The sequence below is a fragment of the Gadus morhua genome, chromosome 3 (assembly GCF_902167405.1).
Source record: "Gadus morhua chromosome 3, gadMor3.0, whole genome shotgun sequence".
In the NCBI taxonomy this organism is placed as follows: Eukaryota; Metazoa; Chordata; class Actinopteri; order Gadiformes; family Gadidae; genus Gadus; species Gadus morhua.
This window is the reverse complement of record NC_044050.1, coordinates 437674-456517: the sequence shown is the minus strand read 5'-3', so window position 1 is coordinate 456517 and position 18844 is coordinate 437674. Positions and strand designations below refer to the sequence as shown.

General features: G+C 48.3%; 1 protein-coding gene across 1 annotated transcript in view; it reads right to left on the bottom strand.

Annotated features, from left to right (window-relative positions):
* LOC115540248 (nucleosome-remodeling factor subunit BPTF) overlaps positions 1-18844 on the bottom strand; it is a 138922-nt gene that overhangs the window by 75343 nt on the left and 44735 nt on the right. The window contains 5 exon segments of the mRNA XM_030351391.1: positions 15706-15837; positions 16073-16254; positions 16546-16722; positions 17345-17511; positions 17670-17843. Coding sequence (XP_030207251.1) covers positions 15706-15837; positions 16073-16254; positions 16546-16722; positions 17345-17511; positions 17670-17843 — 832 coding nt within the window.

Here is an 18844-nt window from a genome sequence, read left to right as displayed (position 1 = left end):
TCAGAGTCTTTAGATGTAACATTCCAGTTGGTCCCAACATATGCTTACTGGCCTTAAGCCAGAAAAATGTTGTGGGAAGGGCTGCTGTCCAGAGCGGGACATTGGCTGTTTGGCCACAAAAGACTCATCCTTCCTAAACTGGGACAGGAGCCGCAAAACGGATTGCTTTAGTAAGGAAACATGGCTTAGGGGATATAAGGACTTGATGTGCATGGGAGCGCGCAGCTTCTATGCTGGAGAATTAATAGTCACTATCATATTCTGTTCAAAGTAATGTCTATGTATCTTAAGGTGTCATCCTTGCACCCTTCCCCCATCCCTTGTTATGTTCTGTCAAATGTCTGTTGTTATGTTCTCGTACATGTCTGTTTGATATTTGTGTCATTGTGTTATTATGTTTAAATAAAAAAATAATAAAAAAACGTACGCGGCTGCCGTTCATCATGCCACGAAGGCTTCGGGGATGGGAGTGAGAGAGACCCGTGACGCGCTCTCTCACTCCACAATGGGATTTAACACTGGTGCTGCGCGCACTGGTTAAAGCCCCATTTGAGCCTCTTGACCGGGTGCCCCTCAAGTTTGTGTCAGCCAAGACAGCTTTGCTGCTGGTCCTGACGTCAGCTAAGAGAGTGAGCGACCTGTCTGCACTCTCTGTAGGCCCCTTCTGGTCTTAGAATACAAGGGGACGGCAGTTCGGCCATTAACGCCCAAAACCCGGCTTTTACACCCAAGAGTATTACTAGCTCGTTCAGATCGAGAGTAATAACACTCAATGGTTTCTCTCTCCCTCCTCATCAATCTGAGGAAGATGCGGCAAATCTCAACAGTTATTTGTGCATTACAGAGAACATTCCCAGGGCCTTCCCATGACGAAAGCAACGGCTGTCACATTGGCTGTGTGATGCTATCACATTGGCTTATGCGTCAGCGGGTGCAGAGCCGCCTGAGACTATCAGAGCTCAATCGACCAGAGGAATATCGCCCTCTGTCGCTTCTGCAAAGAGGGATGCCTATGGAGGATATCTGCACAGCAGCCTCATGGGCTTCCCCATGCTCTTTTATTAGGTTTACCTAAGAGACATACTGCGCCTCTCGATGACATTCTCAGTTCTAGGTGCTTTGTCAGAGTGAGTGTGATTGTGTGGACTATTCCCCGCGCATATTAAACAATGTGAGGTGGAGTCAAATATTCCATGCTGGGAGCTCTTGTGTCTTATCAGACACATTAGAGCTGCTCGTTGATGACGTGCCGTTAGACGCATGACGCAATGTTATGCTACGTCTGACGCAGTGATACTAGCGCGTATGTAGCTGTGTTTCTGGTACTGATCGTGACCAATGAGGCATAGGACTATATCGTGCTTCGCCCTTTTAAACCCAATAGCGATAGCCTTTAAAGGCGAAAACTATACGACATAGAACGATAGTTACACATTGTAACTCTAGATTCTATGAGTATAGCGCAGCCTTTTAAGTGTCGGCCTCATTGTCCTTTAAATAGCTAGAAGAAAAGCTTTTAATTGGGACGTAGTTGAGGCCCCCGGCGGACGTGATTGAGGCCCACGCTGGTTGTGGCCGGGATTACAATTTTTTCAGTGCTACGACTCACGCCTAGGGATAACCCAATAGCGATAGCCTTAAAAGGCTGCGCCTATACTCATAGAATCTAGAGTTACAATGTGTAACTATCGGTCCATGGCGTCGACGCATAGTTAAAAATATCGGATGCGCACATAAGCCATGGAGAGGGTCTCCGACAGGCTCTCCGGCTATGGATAGGGCTCCCTGTGTCTACGTACAGCACTTTAACATGCACACGCATTTGAAAAGGCACCATGAAGGTGTTACTATCACCGTTGCTGTGAAAAAAACCACTATTTCAACAACCCCCGTCTGGGAATTCAGAAATGCAAATGCCATAACCAAGTTTATTGGTGTTTTCATTGCTGCTTATCTACGGTCCGAGAAACACTTTTTTTTTCATTTTCCCCTTAACTAGTACTAACCGTACCTTATCGTACCGTGACTTAAAAACCGAGGCACGTACCGAACCGTGACTTTTGTGTACCGTTACACCCCTAGTAGTTACGCGTAACTTTATTTTTACATGAAAAAGTAGTTAGGTTACTATATTAACCGCGTTACTTACAACACTGTCTACCGGTCACACGGTAACGTCAAAATCCCTTACCTTAGCGCAAATTCACACTGGTGTACTTTCTATACCATTTATACCATTGGCCTACACCCCTACTTCAAATTGACGTTAAGAGTTTCCATCAGACTCGCGCGGTAGCCAGGCGTCTCTTCCAAAGGCGAGCTCAGTTGCGCTGTGTGCTTCAAGATTCTGAAGTAAGTGCTGAGATTCCGATTGGCCCAGAGAAAACGTAAATTAAAACAATTATCCAATAATGTTTCTTATTCTACTTCATTTAAGAATGCTCGATTCTGATTGGCTGGGAGGGGTGCATTAATCCGGCATATTGTCCGCTGACTTATCGGTTCTACTTGCTGCTGACTTAGGCCACGATTATACGTAGCAGGGTATTTATAGAAACAAATATTTCCCCCCCTCTGTTTTCAAAAATAACATTGTGCACACATCGTTTTCAAAAAAGTTGTTGTTTACATCAACCCGCATAAATACGCCGTTGAGCACCATTATAACTATGCCAAACCTATGGGTGGGAGTGTAGGGAGAAGGATAAAACCATGCAAGCCAATCAGAATCCTCAGAATCAACAACAACGAATAACACGAGCGTCTTCCTGTAACAAACAAACTGTAAACATAGGGCGCTCATATGACGTTAAGCATTTCCTGGCACATAATGTGACGCTTCAGAACCTAAAACCCCGTTTCTCTCCCCGTTGACACGACAACACATAACCGGCTCGTGGAAGGTTACCGCCCTCGACTTTCGTCTCGGCTGGTAAGACGTCCACATCAAACAGTTTATTGCCCTGCCTCTAGGTGATTATTCCTTACATATGACAGCCTTCCCGCACCCCCCCCCTAAAAAAACTCGCCGGTTCTACGCGATTCACGTGAATGACCAATTGACCAAGAAAAGCGACAAGTTTGCAGGTGTGGTTTTTAGCCGATTCTACCAAAATGCTATAAACTTGGAACGATGGGGGCATGCCTCATGGTAAAAACTAAATCGCTATTTTAAACCATTTACAAGGGCAGAAATAGCCCAACACTTCTTTGGTAGTATAATAAGGTCTTAACATATAAAACGAGGCATTGATAACTTTCTAAGTGTACAGATTGTTTATTAAAAAGGACATTTTATGCACACAATACCATCAGTAGTTCACCCGTCGACTGGCGAACACAGCTTGTCGTCCGCTTGACATCCACGAACAACACGCAAGCTCTGTGTTCGCCAATCTACTTACAAAGTTTACAATGCCTCGTTTTATATGTTAAGACCCTTATTATACTACCAAAGTGTCGGGCTACTTCTAGCCTTGTAAGTGGATCAAAATATTGATTTAGTTTTTACCATGAGCCATGCCCTATCGTTCCAAGTTTATAGCGTTTTGGTAGAACAGCCAACTTAAGAATGCGTCTATATGCGCTTCCTTGCTTCCAAGCATTCATTCCAACTTGTTATCAAACTAGACATATCCCAGATCCATTTTACACCAGATTTCTCCTTTAAGGGTGGTGCGGATGTGTGGAGCTCGGTCTGGGCGGTGTGCGTGTGTGGACGTGTGGAGCTCTGTCTGGTCGGTGTATGGAAAGTTTAGCTTTTTGGACACTTGCAGTATAATGCCATGCGTGTGTATGGATGGTGAAGCTCCCCCTGAGGAGCAATTTCATTATTTATTTTACCCGCCATCTACATTTGGGGACTCTATTTATATTTTTTTCTAATTGTTGTAATTTAATAAATTAATAAGTTTTCAAAAACTAAACAGAACCAAAATTAGAGCTCTCATACAGAGTCACCCCAAACCTACAAACAGACAAACAAAAACGATAGTTATGTTATTATAACTCTAGTTCTATGATTGTAGGCGTAGCCGTCTAGGCTTCGCCTTATGGGCTTGTCCCGTGCGCCCGCCTGAAAATTCAAACTATGCACCCATCAGCGTGGGCACCGCCCACATTTCCCACGGTATCGTGTCTATATAACGCGGTGTATACCGTCGCTCATCCTCCACGCTTTTCTTTAAGCATTTGGAGGGTACAGCAGGTGGGAAACTAGACAGCTACGCCTACAATCATAGAACTAGAGTTATAATAACATAACTATCGTTCTATTTCATGTAGGCTACGCCGTCTAGGCTTCGCCTTATGGGCTAAGGTGAAGCTGCGAGCGGAGCCCGATCAATGTACTCCTGCTGGACCCCAGTCAAAACGACCTAAGTCACCAGAGCACATTAAGACTCAAAAAGCCAAGGCAGTGTAAAAGTACAAAAAAATATTCCTCCTAGATCAAGCAAGGCAATGATCAAGGGAGAAAAAAGTGAGTCTGTTATGACTCCGGCTCTAATCCGTGCTTCATGGAACCCATGAAAAGGAAAAGAAAAACCAGAGCAACACGGTTTCCATTAGGTCCGCTACCACCGGGGGCGGAGCTACGGAATCCGGCTCTCCAATAATGGGACTCTTTCGGCCGTTTCTTATTTGAAGAAAACGGCGGGAGACAACGGCTGGTAAACAAAACCACCAGACAATTGGCGAGCCAATAGAAAACCCCCTAGCCTGTTTTTCATTTGAAAAAAGGTGGAAGAGTAAGACTGGTAATCAAGTCCAACTCGCCAGCCGGCGAGAGGAAATCCAACCACGCCGCTTTAAAGAACATGTCTATATTTTTAAGCCGTAAAAGGGGTCCCGGACTCCAGCACAGAGTTGCCGAGTGAGCCCCTGGACATGCCTTACATGTAAAAACGGACAAAGGGGCCGGGGGAAGACCATGACGCAGCCGCACAGATGTCTTCCACCGAAACGCCCTTGAGTAGAGCCGTTGAAGCGGCCACGCTCCGTGTGGAGTGAGCTTTAACGCCCAACGGTGGCGCCAAGCCCTGCCGAGAGTAGGCTAAGCAAACACCCTCACATACCCAGCGAGAAAACCGCTGCTTAGAGAGAGCGCGGCCCCTGCTAGCGTCGCTATAACACACAAACAACTCTTGTGTGGAGCGGAACGCGGCCGAGCGATTTACGTACATAGCCAACGCCCGAACCGGGCACAGGAGATGCAACTCCGCCTCCACCTCACTAGAATGAGGCGGGGGGTGAAAAGCCTTAAGCACAATATCCCTCGACCGAAAATAACTATTAATGTTCTTCGGGAGGAACGCAGGATTAGGTCTGAGCAACACGAAGGAGCTGTCCTCGTTTAGCAACAAGCAGCTCGGGCTGACAGACAGAGCGGTTAACTCACCGGCCCGCTTGGCAGAAACCAAGGCCAACAAGAGCGCCGTCTTAAATGACAGGGCATCCAAAGGGGCCTGAGAAAGAGGCTCGAAAGGATCCCTGGACAATCCGCGCAACACGGTGGGGAGATCCCAGCGTGGTGTAAGCACGCGTGAAACAGGCCTAACCCGTCTAGCCCCACGCAAGAATCTCTTGACCAGTGGATGGCTGAAGATCGGTCCACCATCACAGCCTGCATGGCCAGCCGAAACGGCTGCCGCATAGACCTTGATAGTGGAGAAGGCCAAACCTTTTTCCAATAAGTTTTGCAGAAACGAAAGCACGCTTCCCACCTCGCATTGAGATGGGACAGCGTGGTTCGTCTCACACCAATTAGAGAAGGCGCACCACTTCGCCGCATAGAGGGAAGAAGTAGAAAGCGCAAGAGCACTCTGAATAGTGTTGATAACCGTCTCAGGCAAACCTTTGCCCTGCAGGATCAACCTCTCAGGAGCCAAACCAACAGCCGTCCCGAGACATCGGCGGGTGGTGCACCGTCCCGTGGGCCTGTGAAAGCGCATCCGGCCTGAACGGTACTGGCCAAGGCGCCGACTGCGAGAGCGCGGCCAGCTCTGGAAACCACAGAGCTGGACGGTTCTCCGGGGCCACTAATATCAGGGACAGTCTCTCCTGTCTGACCCGTTCCAGAAGAGGAAGGGATCAGCTGGAGCGGGGGAAACGCATACAAGAGAGCCCGCGGCCAAGGTGTGTGAGCCAACGCATCTATCCCCAACGGGGGAAGATCCCGAGGGCTGAGGGAGAACCACCACCTGCAGTGCGTGTTCTCCCTGGACGCGAAGAGGTCCACCTGCGCTATCCCGAACCTCTGCCAGATCAGTCTGACAATGTCGGGATGTAACCGCCACTCGTCTCGGCGGGGACCGCCTCGAGACATGAGGTCCGCCCCAAAGTTCTGGGAGCCCGCGATATGCAGGGCTCTCAGACTGAGGAGATACTGATGAGCCCAAAGCCAGAGCTCGACCGCCTTTCGGTGGAGAGCAGGGGAGCGGACTCCCGCCTGTCTGTTGATGTACGCCGCCGCCGACACGCTGTCTGTCCTGATCAGAACGTAGCGGCCGCGCACCAGGTGAAAGAAATGCAACAGCACTTTCCTCACAGCGTCGAGCTCCAACACATTTATGTGTGCTGTAGGGGGCGTGCGCCACTCGTCTCCGACCGAGTGAGAGAGGCACGTTCCTCCCCAACCCGTCAACGCGGCGTCCGTGAAGACCACTACGTAGGACGCCACCCTGCCCAGGGGAACGGGGAACGAGGAGCACCCTGAGCTTGTGTCGCCTGGAGTCCAACCGTTGGCGAGCAAACCACCGCTGGAGTCTGCGCATAAAAAGCAGACCCAAGGGGTCCACGGGTTGGGCAGCTGCCATCAGCCCTAACAGGCGCATAGTGGACAGTGCGGTCACGTTTCTGCGAACGTGAAAACGGGAGAGCGCCGACAGGATGGCGTCTCGCCGAGGAGGCGAAAGCATCGCAGTCATGGTGGCTGAGTCTAGGCAAAGCCCCAAGTAGACTGTCTGCTGGCTGGGGAGCCAGCATGATGTCCCTTCTCGCGGTCTCTTCTGAGTTGCTCAGAATAAGCAGGTCGTCTAGGTAGAAGAGAATCCTCTTTCCCTGACGCCTGAGCGGTTCCAACGCCGTCTCCACACACTTCGAGAAGGTGCGCGGAGCCAGGGAATAGCCGAACGGCAGACTGGTACTCGTACACCATCCCCATAAAGCGGAGAAACTTCCTGTGTGCCTGCTGGACAGAGAAGTGGAAGTAAGCATCCTTGAGATCCAGGGATGTGAACCAATCGCCCCCTCTCACACACCGGAACAACGCTCCGACAGTGAGCATTCTGAACTTCCTCGTGGCAACGAATCTGTTGAACACGCGAAGATCCAGAATAGGTCTCTTTCCCCTGACTTCTTGGAAACCAGGAAGTAGCGGGAATAAAACCCTAGGTGAGACTCGTAGGGGGGAACGACAGTGATGGCCCCCTTTACCAAGAGACGTGCCACCTCTGCTGCTAGAGCCGTGCTCGCAGCCGGGTCCCGTAGCGTGGTCTCCACCAACCCCATAAAGGGTGGGGAACGACGCTTGAACTGTATGGGATGGCCCCATCTCAACGTGGTGTTCCAACCACGATGGCAGAACGCACCGCTCTTGCCAACACGCATAGCGGTCGGAGAGAGGGCGAGCCGACAGCTGACCCAAGAAGGAATAACCCGTATTCGTCTGCCCCTACCACCTCCACACTGTGTGTGAACCAAGGGGGGCTTCCATGAAAGGGAGGAGGCTCAGCGAGCGTAGGAGACGTAACAGAACTAGCCGCTGTAAAAACAACGAGCTCTCTAGACGTCGCGCTCGTGCCCGCTGAACAGGAGCGAGCCGTGCGGCCGCAGCACCTGTGCGCATGCGCTGTCCGCAGGCTGTAGCCACAGCGCGCGGACCAGTTCTCCTCACCTATAATGTGGGGAACCAGGAGACTGGTACAAGCGGCCGTATCCACGGGCTCGTGCAACGACGTCTCGATCCGTCCACGAGGCTCCAAGGGACGCCGCTTCTTAGAAGCAGGTGAACCAGAGGCCATGTGAACACGCCGTCCGACCGCCACCCTACAGCCACCGGGCTGAGGGGGGGAAACAGGCAACATGGAGGAGGGCACCACAAGCGTAGGACGCAGGTGGCCTGAGGAATATCGCTCTTTAGGTACCATGTACTGCCGTTCGGCCGAACGGTCTTTACTTTTTTCTTTAATAGGGAAAGAAAAAGTAGGAGCAAGCGTCCGGAACTTCCCCGTCTGTGGCGCTGCTGCTCTCCCCGTGCGCGGCGGCTGCGGCTTGCACCGGGCTGGAGTCGGAGCTAGACCCCGCTTCCTCCCAGCCTGCTGGCGGGAGGAGCCCGTGAGAATCGCCCCGAACCGGGAACGATTCTCACGGACTGACTGCAGGTGCGCGAGCACCTCGGAGAACCTGGGATCAAATAAGCCATCCGGCGCTAGTGGACCCTGGACGAGGCTGGCCCGCTCTCGTTCCGGCACCGCAGTGTGGGAGAGCCATATGACCCTTTGAATCATGGTAGCCCACGCCATATGCCGGCCTGCCGAAACGGCTATCGGCTGGCATAGCTGGAGGATGGCGATGGAAAAGCGGGAAACCGCCAGCCATCTCGCGGCTTCCTCCGGTCCGTAGGCCTCCCTGTCAGCCGACAAGGAGACCATGGCAGAGGAGAGCAGGGCGATGTTGTTGACCGCCGCCGCGGATTGAGAGGCACAAACGAACACCCTGTCCGTTAGGCCGACAATCTGCTTCTGGAGGCGGTCGGGGGGCAGCGGCTTTTCGTTAGGGAGCCATCCGGCGCCCGGAGAGAGAAGTGCTGCCAGGGGAGGCTCCAGGCGAGGGATCCCCCTCGCCTGAGTATCGGCCCACCCCTCCACGTTGGTGAAATCCGTGTAGGATCTTACCGGAGCCTTCAGGGTCGAAGGGTCCTCACCTGCAGCAATAAACAAGTGCTGCAAAGGCGGGAACAAGGGGCACTGGGTAACCCGCCGGGAAAAAGATGGGGTGCGAAAGCACTCGCCCTGCATATCGTCAGATACGGGGGCAAGAGGCGGGGCCGGCATGGGAATCCCTTTGATGGCCGCCGCCTCACCCATGATCTCCCGAAAGAGATCGGTCATCTGGCGCGGACCCTCGTGTTGTATGACGGTGGCGGTTGTAACCCGAGAGCGGGAAAAACCGGACGCCGAGTCGCCGAAGACGTCGTCCAGGGAGGCGTCGATGATGCCATCGTCGACGTCAGGTCCGAACAGGTCGATGGCGTCAGCCAGTTCCACCGCAGGGGAAAAGAAGAGATGCCTGGAGAGGATCCCCTCTTCAGGCAGCTCCCGGCAGGGGACACAGGAGACGGGGGCCGCCATAGCAGCCGCGGCGTGGTCGGCGCCGAGGCACCGAAAGCACGCCAAGTGCCCGTCACCCGGTGCCAGGGAGGCGGGAAAGAAGGCGCATAGGGGTCCTGAAAAGGACCTAGCTCCAGGAGCGCTCTCAGGTGGCCCTGAAAAGGGCCGTTTGTCCCGCGGCCTCGCCCGAGCCGCTGCCACCGGCTTGGAGATCCGTGTTGAAGTTCTCATCTTCTTAATAGTATTTCTCAATTTCTCGCTGATAAGCACAAGTGCTGAAAGAAAAGGGAGGATGAGCGACGGTATACACCGCGTTATATAGACACGATACCGTGGGAAATGTGGGCGGTGCCCACGCTGATAGGTGCATAGTTTGAATTTTCACACGGGACAAGCCCATAAGGCGAAGCCTAGACGGCGTAGCCTACATGAAATAGAACAACAAAACAGCAGCGATTTATTTAAGGACACCTTTAGCATAAGGCTACTGCTAGATAAGTGTGTGTGTCTTTCTGTGTCTACCTCTGTGTGTGTGTCTTTCTGCGTCTGTGTGTGTCTTTCTGCGTCTGTGACTGTCTTTTCCTGTATCAGCGTCTTTCTGCATCACTGTCTTCGTGTGTCCGTGTCTGTGTTAGAGTTGTCGCGACACTGGAAATATACCCTGAAAAATACCGATATTAGATATCATTGATGCCTCGGGGAAAACTTACCCTTTTAAAAAAATAAGAAAAATTACCTTCCCAATTTAACTGCCAGAAATATTATTTCTGTCAATATTGAATTTGTTTTAATGAATATTGAGTTTGCATCATTAGGTAGTAACTAAAGTTATGTTTCCGTTGCACATTCACAATTGAGGTGTAACAGCCAATGCATGCTAGCAGACTTTATTCTCAGATTCCCTGTGTTTAATTTGAGAAGTCACTCATAAGTTGAGCAGAAGAGTGATGAAGTTGTTTTTCTCCCGTTTCCTCGGGTATAATGAAGTTTGCTATTTTTGCAGAAGAAATCTCATTCCCTCACGGTCTGTGCAGCAGCGAGCTATGTGTATGAAGTGTATAACGTTTATTTTTCTGAATACATTTGTGTTTCTGAATATAACTTTTACAGTTTATGTGAACGTTATTATTTTTACATTGTCGTACTGTGTAGATGGACGGTGGATAATTGCCATGGGTATATGATGATATTTAGATGACAAGGAGCAGCAATAAATCCTTCAGCATCGAAAAACCACAGTGTTTATTTCCTGGAGGGAGTGATACCCCAAAGTAAATAGACACCACTCCACAACTGCAAGAGCTATCATGTAATCTTGGTGTCAAAAAAAGATGTTTTGCAAGTGAAATATTCAATGTGGAAACTACTTGGTTAGAGAGGATAAGGCTAGAAGAGAGCATAAGTCGAAGATTACATTAAAGGTTGGGTACGCGATTTGCGAAACGCCAGCAGATTTTGAAAATAACACAACTCAAATGGTCCTACCCCCTCTCCTTCAACGCTGACTGACTCCACCCATTCCAAGTACCTGGACGCGCAATCATGCACGAGCGCGAACAGAGATGCGCGAGAGCGAGCCAGGCTAGCGTAGGTTTTCGTTTTAACAACATGGCACTACATTCAGCTGTAAGTTTGCACCCAGTACCGCGGGAAGTAGGGGTGCTGGGGGTGCTGCAACACCCCCTGTCCGAGGCCCTGTCTATCACAGAAAACGATCATTTCTAAAAACTCCGGCCAAAGTGGAGATTTCTGAAAACGCCGGTTATTGTTGTCGTGTCAACGGGGAGAAACGGGATTTTAGGTTATGAAGCGTCACATTATGCACCAGGAAATGCTTAACGTCATGTGAGCGCCCGCTGTACCGTATTGGTCCGAATATAAACACAAAACCCCATTGTAAGACGACCTATATTTGGAAAAAAGATTTGAAGACCAGATCTTGATTTCATGAATAAATAAATTGATATTAATTGAAATAATATACGAAAATAAAAAGGCATAGAATAAAACACTGCATTGCACTAAACAGTAGTGCAAATAAGCCGTACTGATGTGTACACCAAAGACTTCCTGACACTCTCTCTGCCCGCTGTGTTCGCTCTGGCTGTGGTCGCTCCGGAACTGTTTCGGCCCGTGGCAAAGCGAGTCATCCACGCTGCTGTCCAAGGCATGTTGAGACGCAGCATTTAGTTAATGGTTCATATGACCTAGTGCTGAAAAAAGGTTATATGAAAAATTGTGAGGGTAGCGGTGGTGCGCTAAACTTGTTCTGTGAGCAGCTGGATGTGAACCATGGTGTGAAGGAAGTGAACACAACGATCGATTTTCAACTGTGCGCGCATGCACTGGTGTAATTGAGCTGCGCTGCTATATATCTTTTTTATCAACGTGACGAGTTGCGAGTCTAGTGCAGGCCGGGTTTTTTTTTTCCAGCACCCCCTGCTGAGAATACGTTCTCCGCGGCTAATTGGTTGCACCAGATGTTATAAACATTAAACGGTCACATAAATCATTACTATTTTCAGAAAATGTATGTTTGTTTCATATAATTGTATTGGAAGTCCTGGTTTTCACTAGGGTTACCCGCGGTGTGGACATTTTCACACCGAGTAATACACTCGTTCTCAACACCGTATTACCGAGTATAACGGTATAAACTTTTGAAACTAGGTCAACCGCCACACAAGCATCGGGTTTTTTAGACCCTTCTCGTCCTTCAGTTGCCGCCAACGTTCGAAAGCAGCGCCTAGGATTATTTTGATTTTCAGGTTTTTCTCTTTCAGCGTTTTTATTATCAATTACCTCTCTGAAAAAGAGTTTTCCTTCTCTTTGGTGGTGGTGGTGGTGGGGATGGTGGCGTCTTGTCTGCCATGGAAATTGTCTTCTACCTGCTAGGTCCAAATGTGGATTAACTAGTTGTTGTTTTTTTTGTTTTTTTTAACCTTATTTTTCCAGATAAAACATTAAGAACAGTTTCTTATTTACAATATTGATCTGGTCCAAGAGGCCCCACCATGAACAAAAGGTACAAACAACAAAATCACAAGCAGGACCAATCTAGACAAATACAAAACGGATACACAAATACACAACCTATTTACAGAAGAAATAGAAAACACCAATTCCAGTGAGCTACGCAGGATAACAACAAACAGGAGCTTGCTCTGGGTCACGAGCTCTGGGGTCACGAGTAGAGGTTCGACCGATATGCGGTTTTCTATAACCGATGCCGATACTTAGAGGTCAGGGTTAACCGATAGCCGATATGGGCTGCCGATTTTTTTTGGGCTGATTTTTTAGGCCGATATCTAAAAGTTTTCCCATTAGTTTTTGCATGCTAAAGCGTCACCACTAATAATAAGTAGATGCACACAATTGTGTTTTAAATTTTTTTTTAACATTTATTGAACTCTGACCTTGAACCTTGAGTCATACATACCAGTTTTGTTTGGGCGCAAGTGTTAACTGAAAATATTCATTGAAAGAAAAATTAAATAAATATTTTAATAAATAAAATAAATTAACTTGGAAAATATAAAAATAAATTAACTTGGAAAATATAAAAATATGTTACATAAAAAATAAACAGTAGTACTGCAAACACACTAGCAAGGGCAATGCTAAACCCTTTGTGATTTCTCACATTCTTGACTATTAACGTTATACTACTTTACTGTGGACGTAGGCTATATACAGACATTGGTCTGAACACGTCACTTCATCAGGCTAACGATCCATTTTTATTCGCAAACACGTTGATAGAAACACACGCAGCTGCGCATGTTCTTGAGGTGAATTTTCTTTGATGTAAATAAGTTGGAAACTCGGCTATTGTCTGCGTCACCTAAACCACGCTTCTGAACAAATGTCATACACCGTTCTGAGCTGCTCCATGGCTGCTCTGTGTCTCCAAGCACGGAGCTGTCTGTGAGAGGGGCGGAGTAGCATAACGTAGCGCAACATAATGCCGCCTCCTCCACCCCACGAACAGAGGGACATTTTTCGACTCCAATACAGGAAAATTTAAGCAGAACTCATAACATTTGGGCCAACATATTACTGTAAGCAAGCAAGCCGCTACTAGATTTCGAGTAAAGTCCTTCATGCTAACAGCAAGGACAAGTTAACTGTGAGCCTGTGAACTCAATCAGCTGTATTCTTAGGTTACAGCTCTCGACGGTTCAATGCTTTTCGTTTTTTTTTTTTTTTTTTTCCTTTCACTAAGTGAAGCAACACTTCATAGTTTACTTGTAACATATATAACCTAGTAAATATGTTACCACCATACAACTTTGAAATAGCAGAATTTAAGCCTAACCTTATATCCCAGGATTACAAGTTTTGGGTTGGGGTCCTTCACATGCGTTCTGCCGGTACCAATAACACGGGGCTGCCCGCGGACATGCCTGACTATAAATCGGCGCTACTAAACACAGATATCGGCCGATGCCGATAGATTAAAAAATGACAAATATCGGCCCGATACGTCGGCCGACCGATATATCGGTCGACCTCTAGTCACGAGTACTGCACGAAGGGTCGCGCGCGGGGCGCGGGGGAGGGGAGTGCAGTACGACCGTTTGATTGACGTACTTACTGTCCAATGCAACTCTGTGGCAATGGAAATGATTGGCTGGAGTTTTTCGAGCCCTGCCCGTTCCACAGATGATTGGTTCCACAAGTTTAATTTTCATGTCAGTACTTCTGACTCAGTGGCTGTAATTTTGCAAAATGGCCAAAAAAGCGAATTCCGTACCCAACCTTTAACACCTGAAATAATTGTCAGTTGGTCATTATCAGTTGGTAGCCCTATAGTAAACAGGTTGATATCTTGAGAATCCGTTGTGCAATTTTGACACGTGACCCTATATTGAAAGTTCAGGGCAAATATAATTGAATGACACCAAGCCAAACACTTGCAAATACACATATGGCAAACGGAAAGCGATGAAGGACATGTGTTCTGATTGAAGGCAATTTACCTGTTACCACAAAAACCTTCTTACTAATTGATTGTAAACACCATGTTTAGTAATAAAACTGGGCCCAGACGCTGGATTATCTGCTGATAGTGGTTTTATGCGATCAAACTCAACTTTGAGGACAAAAACAGCAAAGGTAAGACATTCTTTTTTTTACAACAATTTTTGGTTGTAAAATAAAAAGGGAAGTTTGTACCATATTAGTTATTTGCATGTTTTAGTCAAAGAGTGATATGTTTTGGACTGTTGGAATCAGTGGAGGAACAGATTTCACCTAATGTATAGTGTGTGAAGGTCAAATTTGGTGGAAAATATCACTATTGCTTTGCATGTGGACAGTTATGAAACACAAAACCTTTTTCTTGCATATGGGAATACATGCGTCTTGATTTTCCTTGGTAATTTGCCTCAAATCCAAAGAATTTCTAAAAAGCACCCCCGACGTTTTCGTTCGCTACCAAAACCGGTCGTGGAGGCGCTGCTCTTGACATGTTAGCTGTGTTGGTTAACTTTTAGCTAACACCTTAACACAGTTTTGAGACCAGTGCCAAATTACTGCGAGAGACCACAAGTTATGCCTCGTTTCCACCGAGTGGAGCGGCCTCGGTTGGGGCAACTCGGCTTATACGCTAAATCGGGCTGGCGTTTCCACCGCCGACAGTACCCTTATGGTAGGGAAGGGTTTAAGCCTAATGGCGATAGCCGCGGCAGCCACGTAAGCGTTGTGACATCATAGCAGCACGACACAAAGTAGCTTGCTAATAAATTCAATGAAAAAGAACAACGCAACACAATAAATCTCCACCTCGTGGTTCGTCCAACGCAAACCTTTGGGCAACATTTTCTTAAATTAACAAAGATTTCCGCATTTTGTAGAGAAACCTAGCAGGTACTGTGTTTGTTTTTTTTATCCCTCTGTCTCATGGAAGGGACGATTCTGTCGACCAATCAACAGACGGCAGTTTGTAACTCCACCATTTCGGCTACCTTTCAGACTGCTTGGTACCCCAAAAGTTGAGTACTGAAAATAGGAGCAGCTCAGCGCGCTTATTTTGGGACCCTGCCCAATTTTAGCAATATAAACGCCAATATAAGCGGACAGAGCGGCACCGAACTGTGCCGCTCCGCCTGGTTGTAACGAGGCATTAGCAAGGAGCCGTGGCTGTGTGGGCACTGATGTGTGTCTTAACTCGCTGTCCGAGAGAAGAGAGAGAGCGCAGCTGGTATTTGTGTGTTGATACTGCAGGGACTGATTATTGAACCCGTCTATCGATATTTATCAAAAAATATATATTTTTGAAAATACTAGTCTGAGTGTCTTTCTGCGTCTTTGTATTTCTGTGTCTGGGTCTGTGTGTGTGTGTGTCTTTCAGCCTGTGTGTGTGCGTGTGTACCTTGTGTGTCCAAGGGAGTCCTTCCAGACAGGCAGCATGGCTACAGGTTTGATGGCACACTCCAGGATGGCCAGAGCCAGAGCAAACTCTCTGGCTTTGCTGCACATCTGCACGGCCTTTATCCAGTTGATCCTGCATAAGCGGGCAGATTTAGAGCATGGCTGACTTCCCTCTTTACCAAGATACAATTAATCTGAGCTCCTAGAAAATGGGCCGAACCCTTGAACGACAAGGTTCAATCTAATTTTATTTAATTCCAGATGCATAATTGTGAGTAGGTGGCGTCCGCTTGGCCAAACCATGTCAGCGTTTCCTTGTGGAATCAGCCCCGGCGAATGGAGAGTCCCCCCCCCCCCTGCGGGCCCACCTGTGAGATGCCCAGTTGGGGTGCATGAAAGGGGCGGGCACGTTGTTCTCCAGCTGGACGATGGTGAGGCGCAGCGTGGAGATGGTCAGCACCTTCGAGCCGTGGATGGAGCCGTTCCACTTGAAATCCCCCGCTGGAGTCATGCAGAACTTATGGGACAGGTGACGCCGCTTGTCATGGTCCTGGGAGAAACCAACGGTGGAGGGTCCGGTTAGCCTGGGCTCTGGGAGGAAACGATGACGTTTTGTAGATGGTGACCTCCTCTAACCGCTATTTCAATAGCCTCTAATCTTCAAAGCAAACTCATTCTCACATGCAAATAGTGAAAAACACCAACGTTGGCACTATGTTCTACATTCATTCACATTTGTTGTTTAAATGATGATTAAAACTATGGATTGTGAACAAATTGATTTTGGTTCTTCCAAGTGATTGATCCATGATGAAGGTGGAAGACAGGAGGAGGGTCTTGCCTCCCGGTGCTGGTGCTTGTTCAGGGCCAGCGTATTGGTGCTGTACTGGTTGTGGTAGACCCGGTACTTCCCCTCCTGGCCCAGCTTGAAGAAGTTCCCAAGGGCGCCCTTTAGCCCGTCCTTGGAGCTGCGTGTGCTGACTCGCGTCACGTCTCCCTGCGCGTTTACCACCAGCACCTACGGATGCAACCAGCCACGGGGTGAACCAATATGAGGCCTTGTTGAGAGCTTAAACACTAGCTCTAGGTTAGCTAATAAACTAGACATATGCATCCCTTAATATTAGCAAAAACAATGCGGACAGACACATCGCTTTGTGCTGGCTATAAAATTACGGACTTAAAAAAAAATTTAGGTTAGCTGATGCAGACCTGCAGTCTCTGGGTCAGCTAATTAACAGCAGACCATACGTCTTTACGTTAGCTTAATAATTACAGATTTAAACAATTTAGGTTCACTGATAAACTACAGACCCGCAGTCGTTATTTAGGTTAGATAATTAACGACAGACCTATCTTTGGGTCAGCTACATACTAGAGACATACAGGTCATTAGGTCAGCTAATAAACTACAGACATTTAGATCATTAGGTTGGCTTATAAACTACAGACCTATGTCATTAGGTTAGCTAATAAACTAGACCTTACGTCTTCAGTAAGGATAATTAAATACAGACATACACAGCCTTTCAGGTTATATAAACTACTAAGGTACACAGCCGTGACTATCTATTGAGTTTAGCCAATAGTTATTTTTAGGTTAGCTACGGAGTAGACTCCGCAGCGGCTGTGGCGCTCACCTCCTTCCCCTCCCTGAAACCCTGCTGGACGGCGGCGGCTACCTGCTGGCTTTTCAGCTGGCTCAGTTTGCTCTCTGGGTTCCTGAGCCTGGTTACCATGCGAGTGGCCCCAGAGCGCTTGGCCCCGGAACCGGGCCCCTCTCCATTAGCCTGGTCCTTGTTGTCCCCTGGTGGCAAACCAAACACAAACATCAGAAAATGGCCACGGATAAGTGACCACACACACACACACACACACACACACACACACACACACACACACACACTTCTCAGTTTGCAAACACGTCTTGCTCCCCAGAGAGGCTGCGATCCGCTTGGAACCCACCCGAGTCCTCCATGCTGGCCAGCGACGACTGGGAGGATTTGTCGGCCAGGTCGGGGGTTTCTGGCCTGGAGCTGGGGCCCCCGGTACTGGGCCCGCTGTCCTCGCTGGGCTGGGTGGACTGGCTCAGACCGGGCATGCCCTCTTGGCTGGGCAGGGGGCCCGAGTCTGTGGTGTCTGATACAATCCATTAATAAAAAAGGCCAAAAATTAGGGTTTCCCATTACACGTACCTGCCTCCCTTATCTAAAGCAGAATGAAAAGCATACCGTCTCACTATGATCATGCGAGACAGTGTGCATGTTTATACTGAAATAGTATGATCAATCATTGAATGAAAATCTAACTACCAAGTAGATCAAGGATAAAAGGCAGATTGTAGCACTAAATTAACATGGATTCGGACAACAGCAGATCAAGCGTTGGGCTTGGCAACACAGCTCAGAGGCTGGACAGGACATTGGTTGCACCGTGGCTCCCTCAAGTGGAATGCAGCATGCATTGCACAAACCACACATTGGTTTCTTTGAAGCAGAGGGCAAGCTGGACTGCTTTTCAAACAAATTAAAAGGATTCAAGCAAATAGAGGGACCCTGCCAAGTCAAAGAAATTCGAAAAACAAGAATAGAACCGATATGGCAAATGGTCAAGTTGTAGACATGCTCATAATGACATCCCCCCACGTGTAAGGCTCTACGCATAGCAGCAGGCTGGAGGTTCAACAGGCTAACAGCATCCCATCTGCTGCTGAAGAGGACAGAAAGAAGGCAGGAAGCGTGAAGCACCAAAGGACACAACGAGTCGCGAAGGCACATTGGATGTCAAAGTAGCCAGTTCACTTTGCCTTACAGAACCTAGCCATACGCTAGCACCTAGGCGCACGCTACTAAATGGATCACAATGCTGACCAGACACAAGAAGCAGATGGATCAGATGGACCAAAGGATAAAGTCAACGAATTAAATGAGTGACGCAAACAATGGACGACAGGATGAGATGCAAGGGTGGGCAGGGTTTCAGTCCACATCATTTGTGCTCATGCAAAACGTTTGGCAGACCCTTAGTCCCAGCATGATGATTTCATTGAGACCTATTTTACTGCAAAGCCTCATAGGTGTACGGACAGATGGGTTAGCTGCATTCTCCCCTTGTGCCAACATAAACGGACATGGGTCACT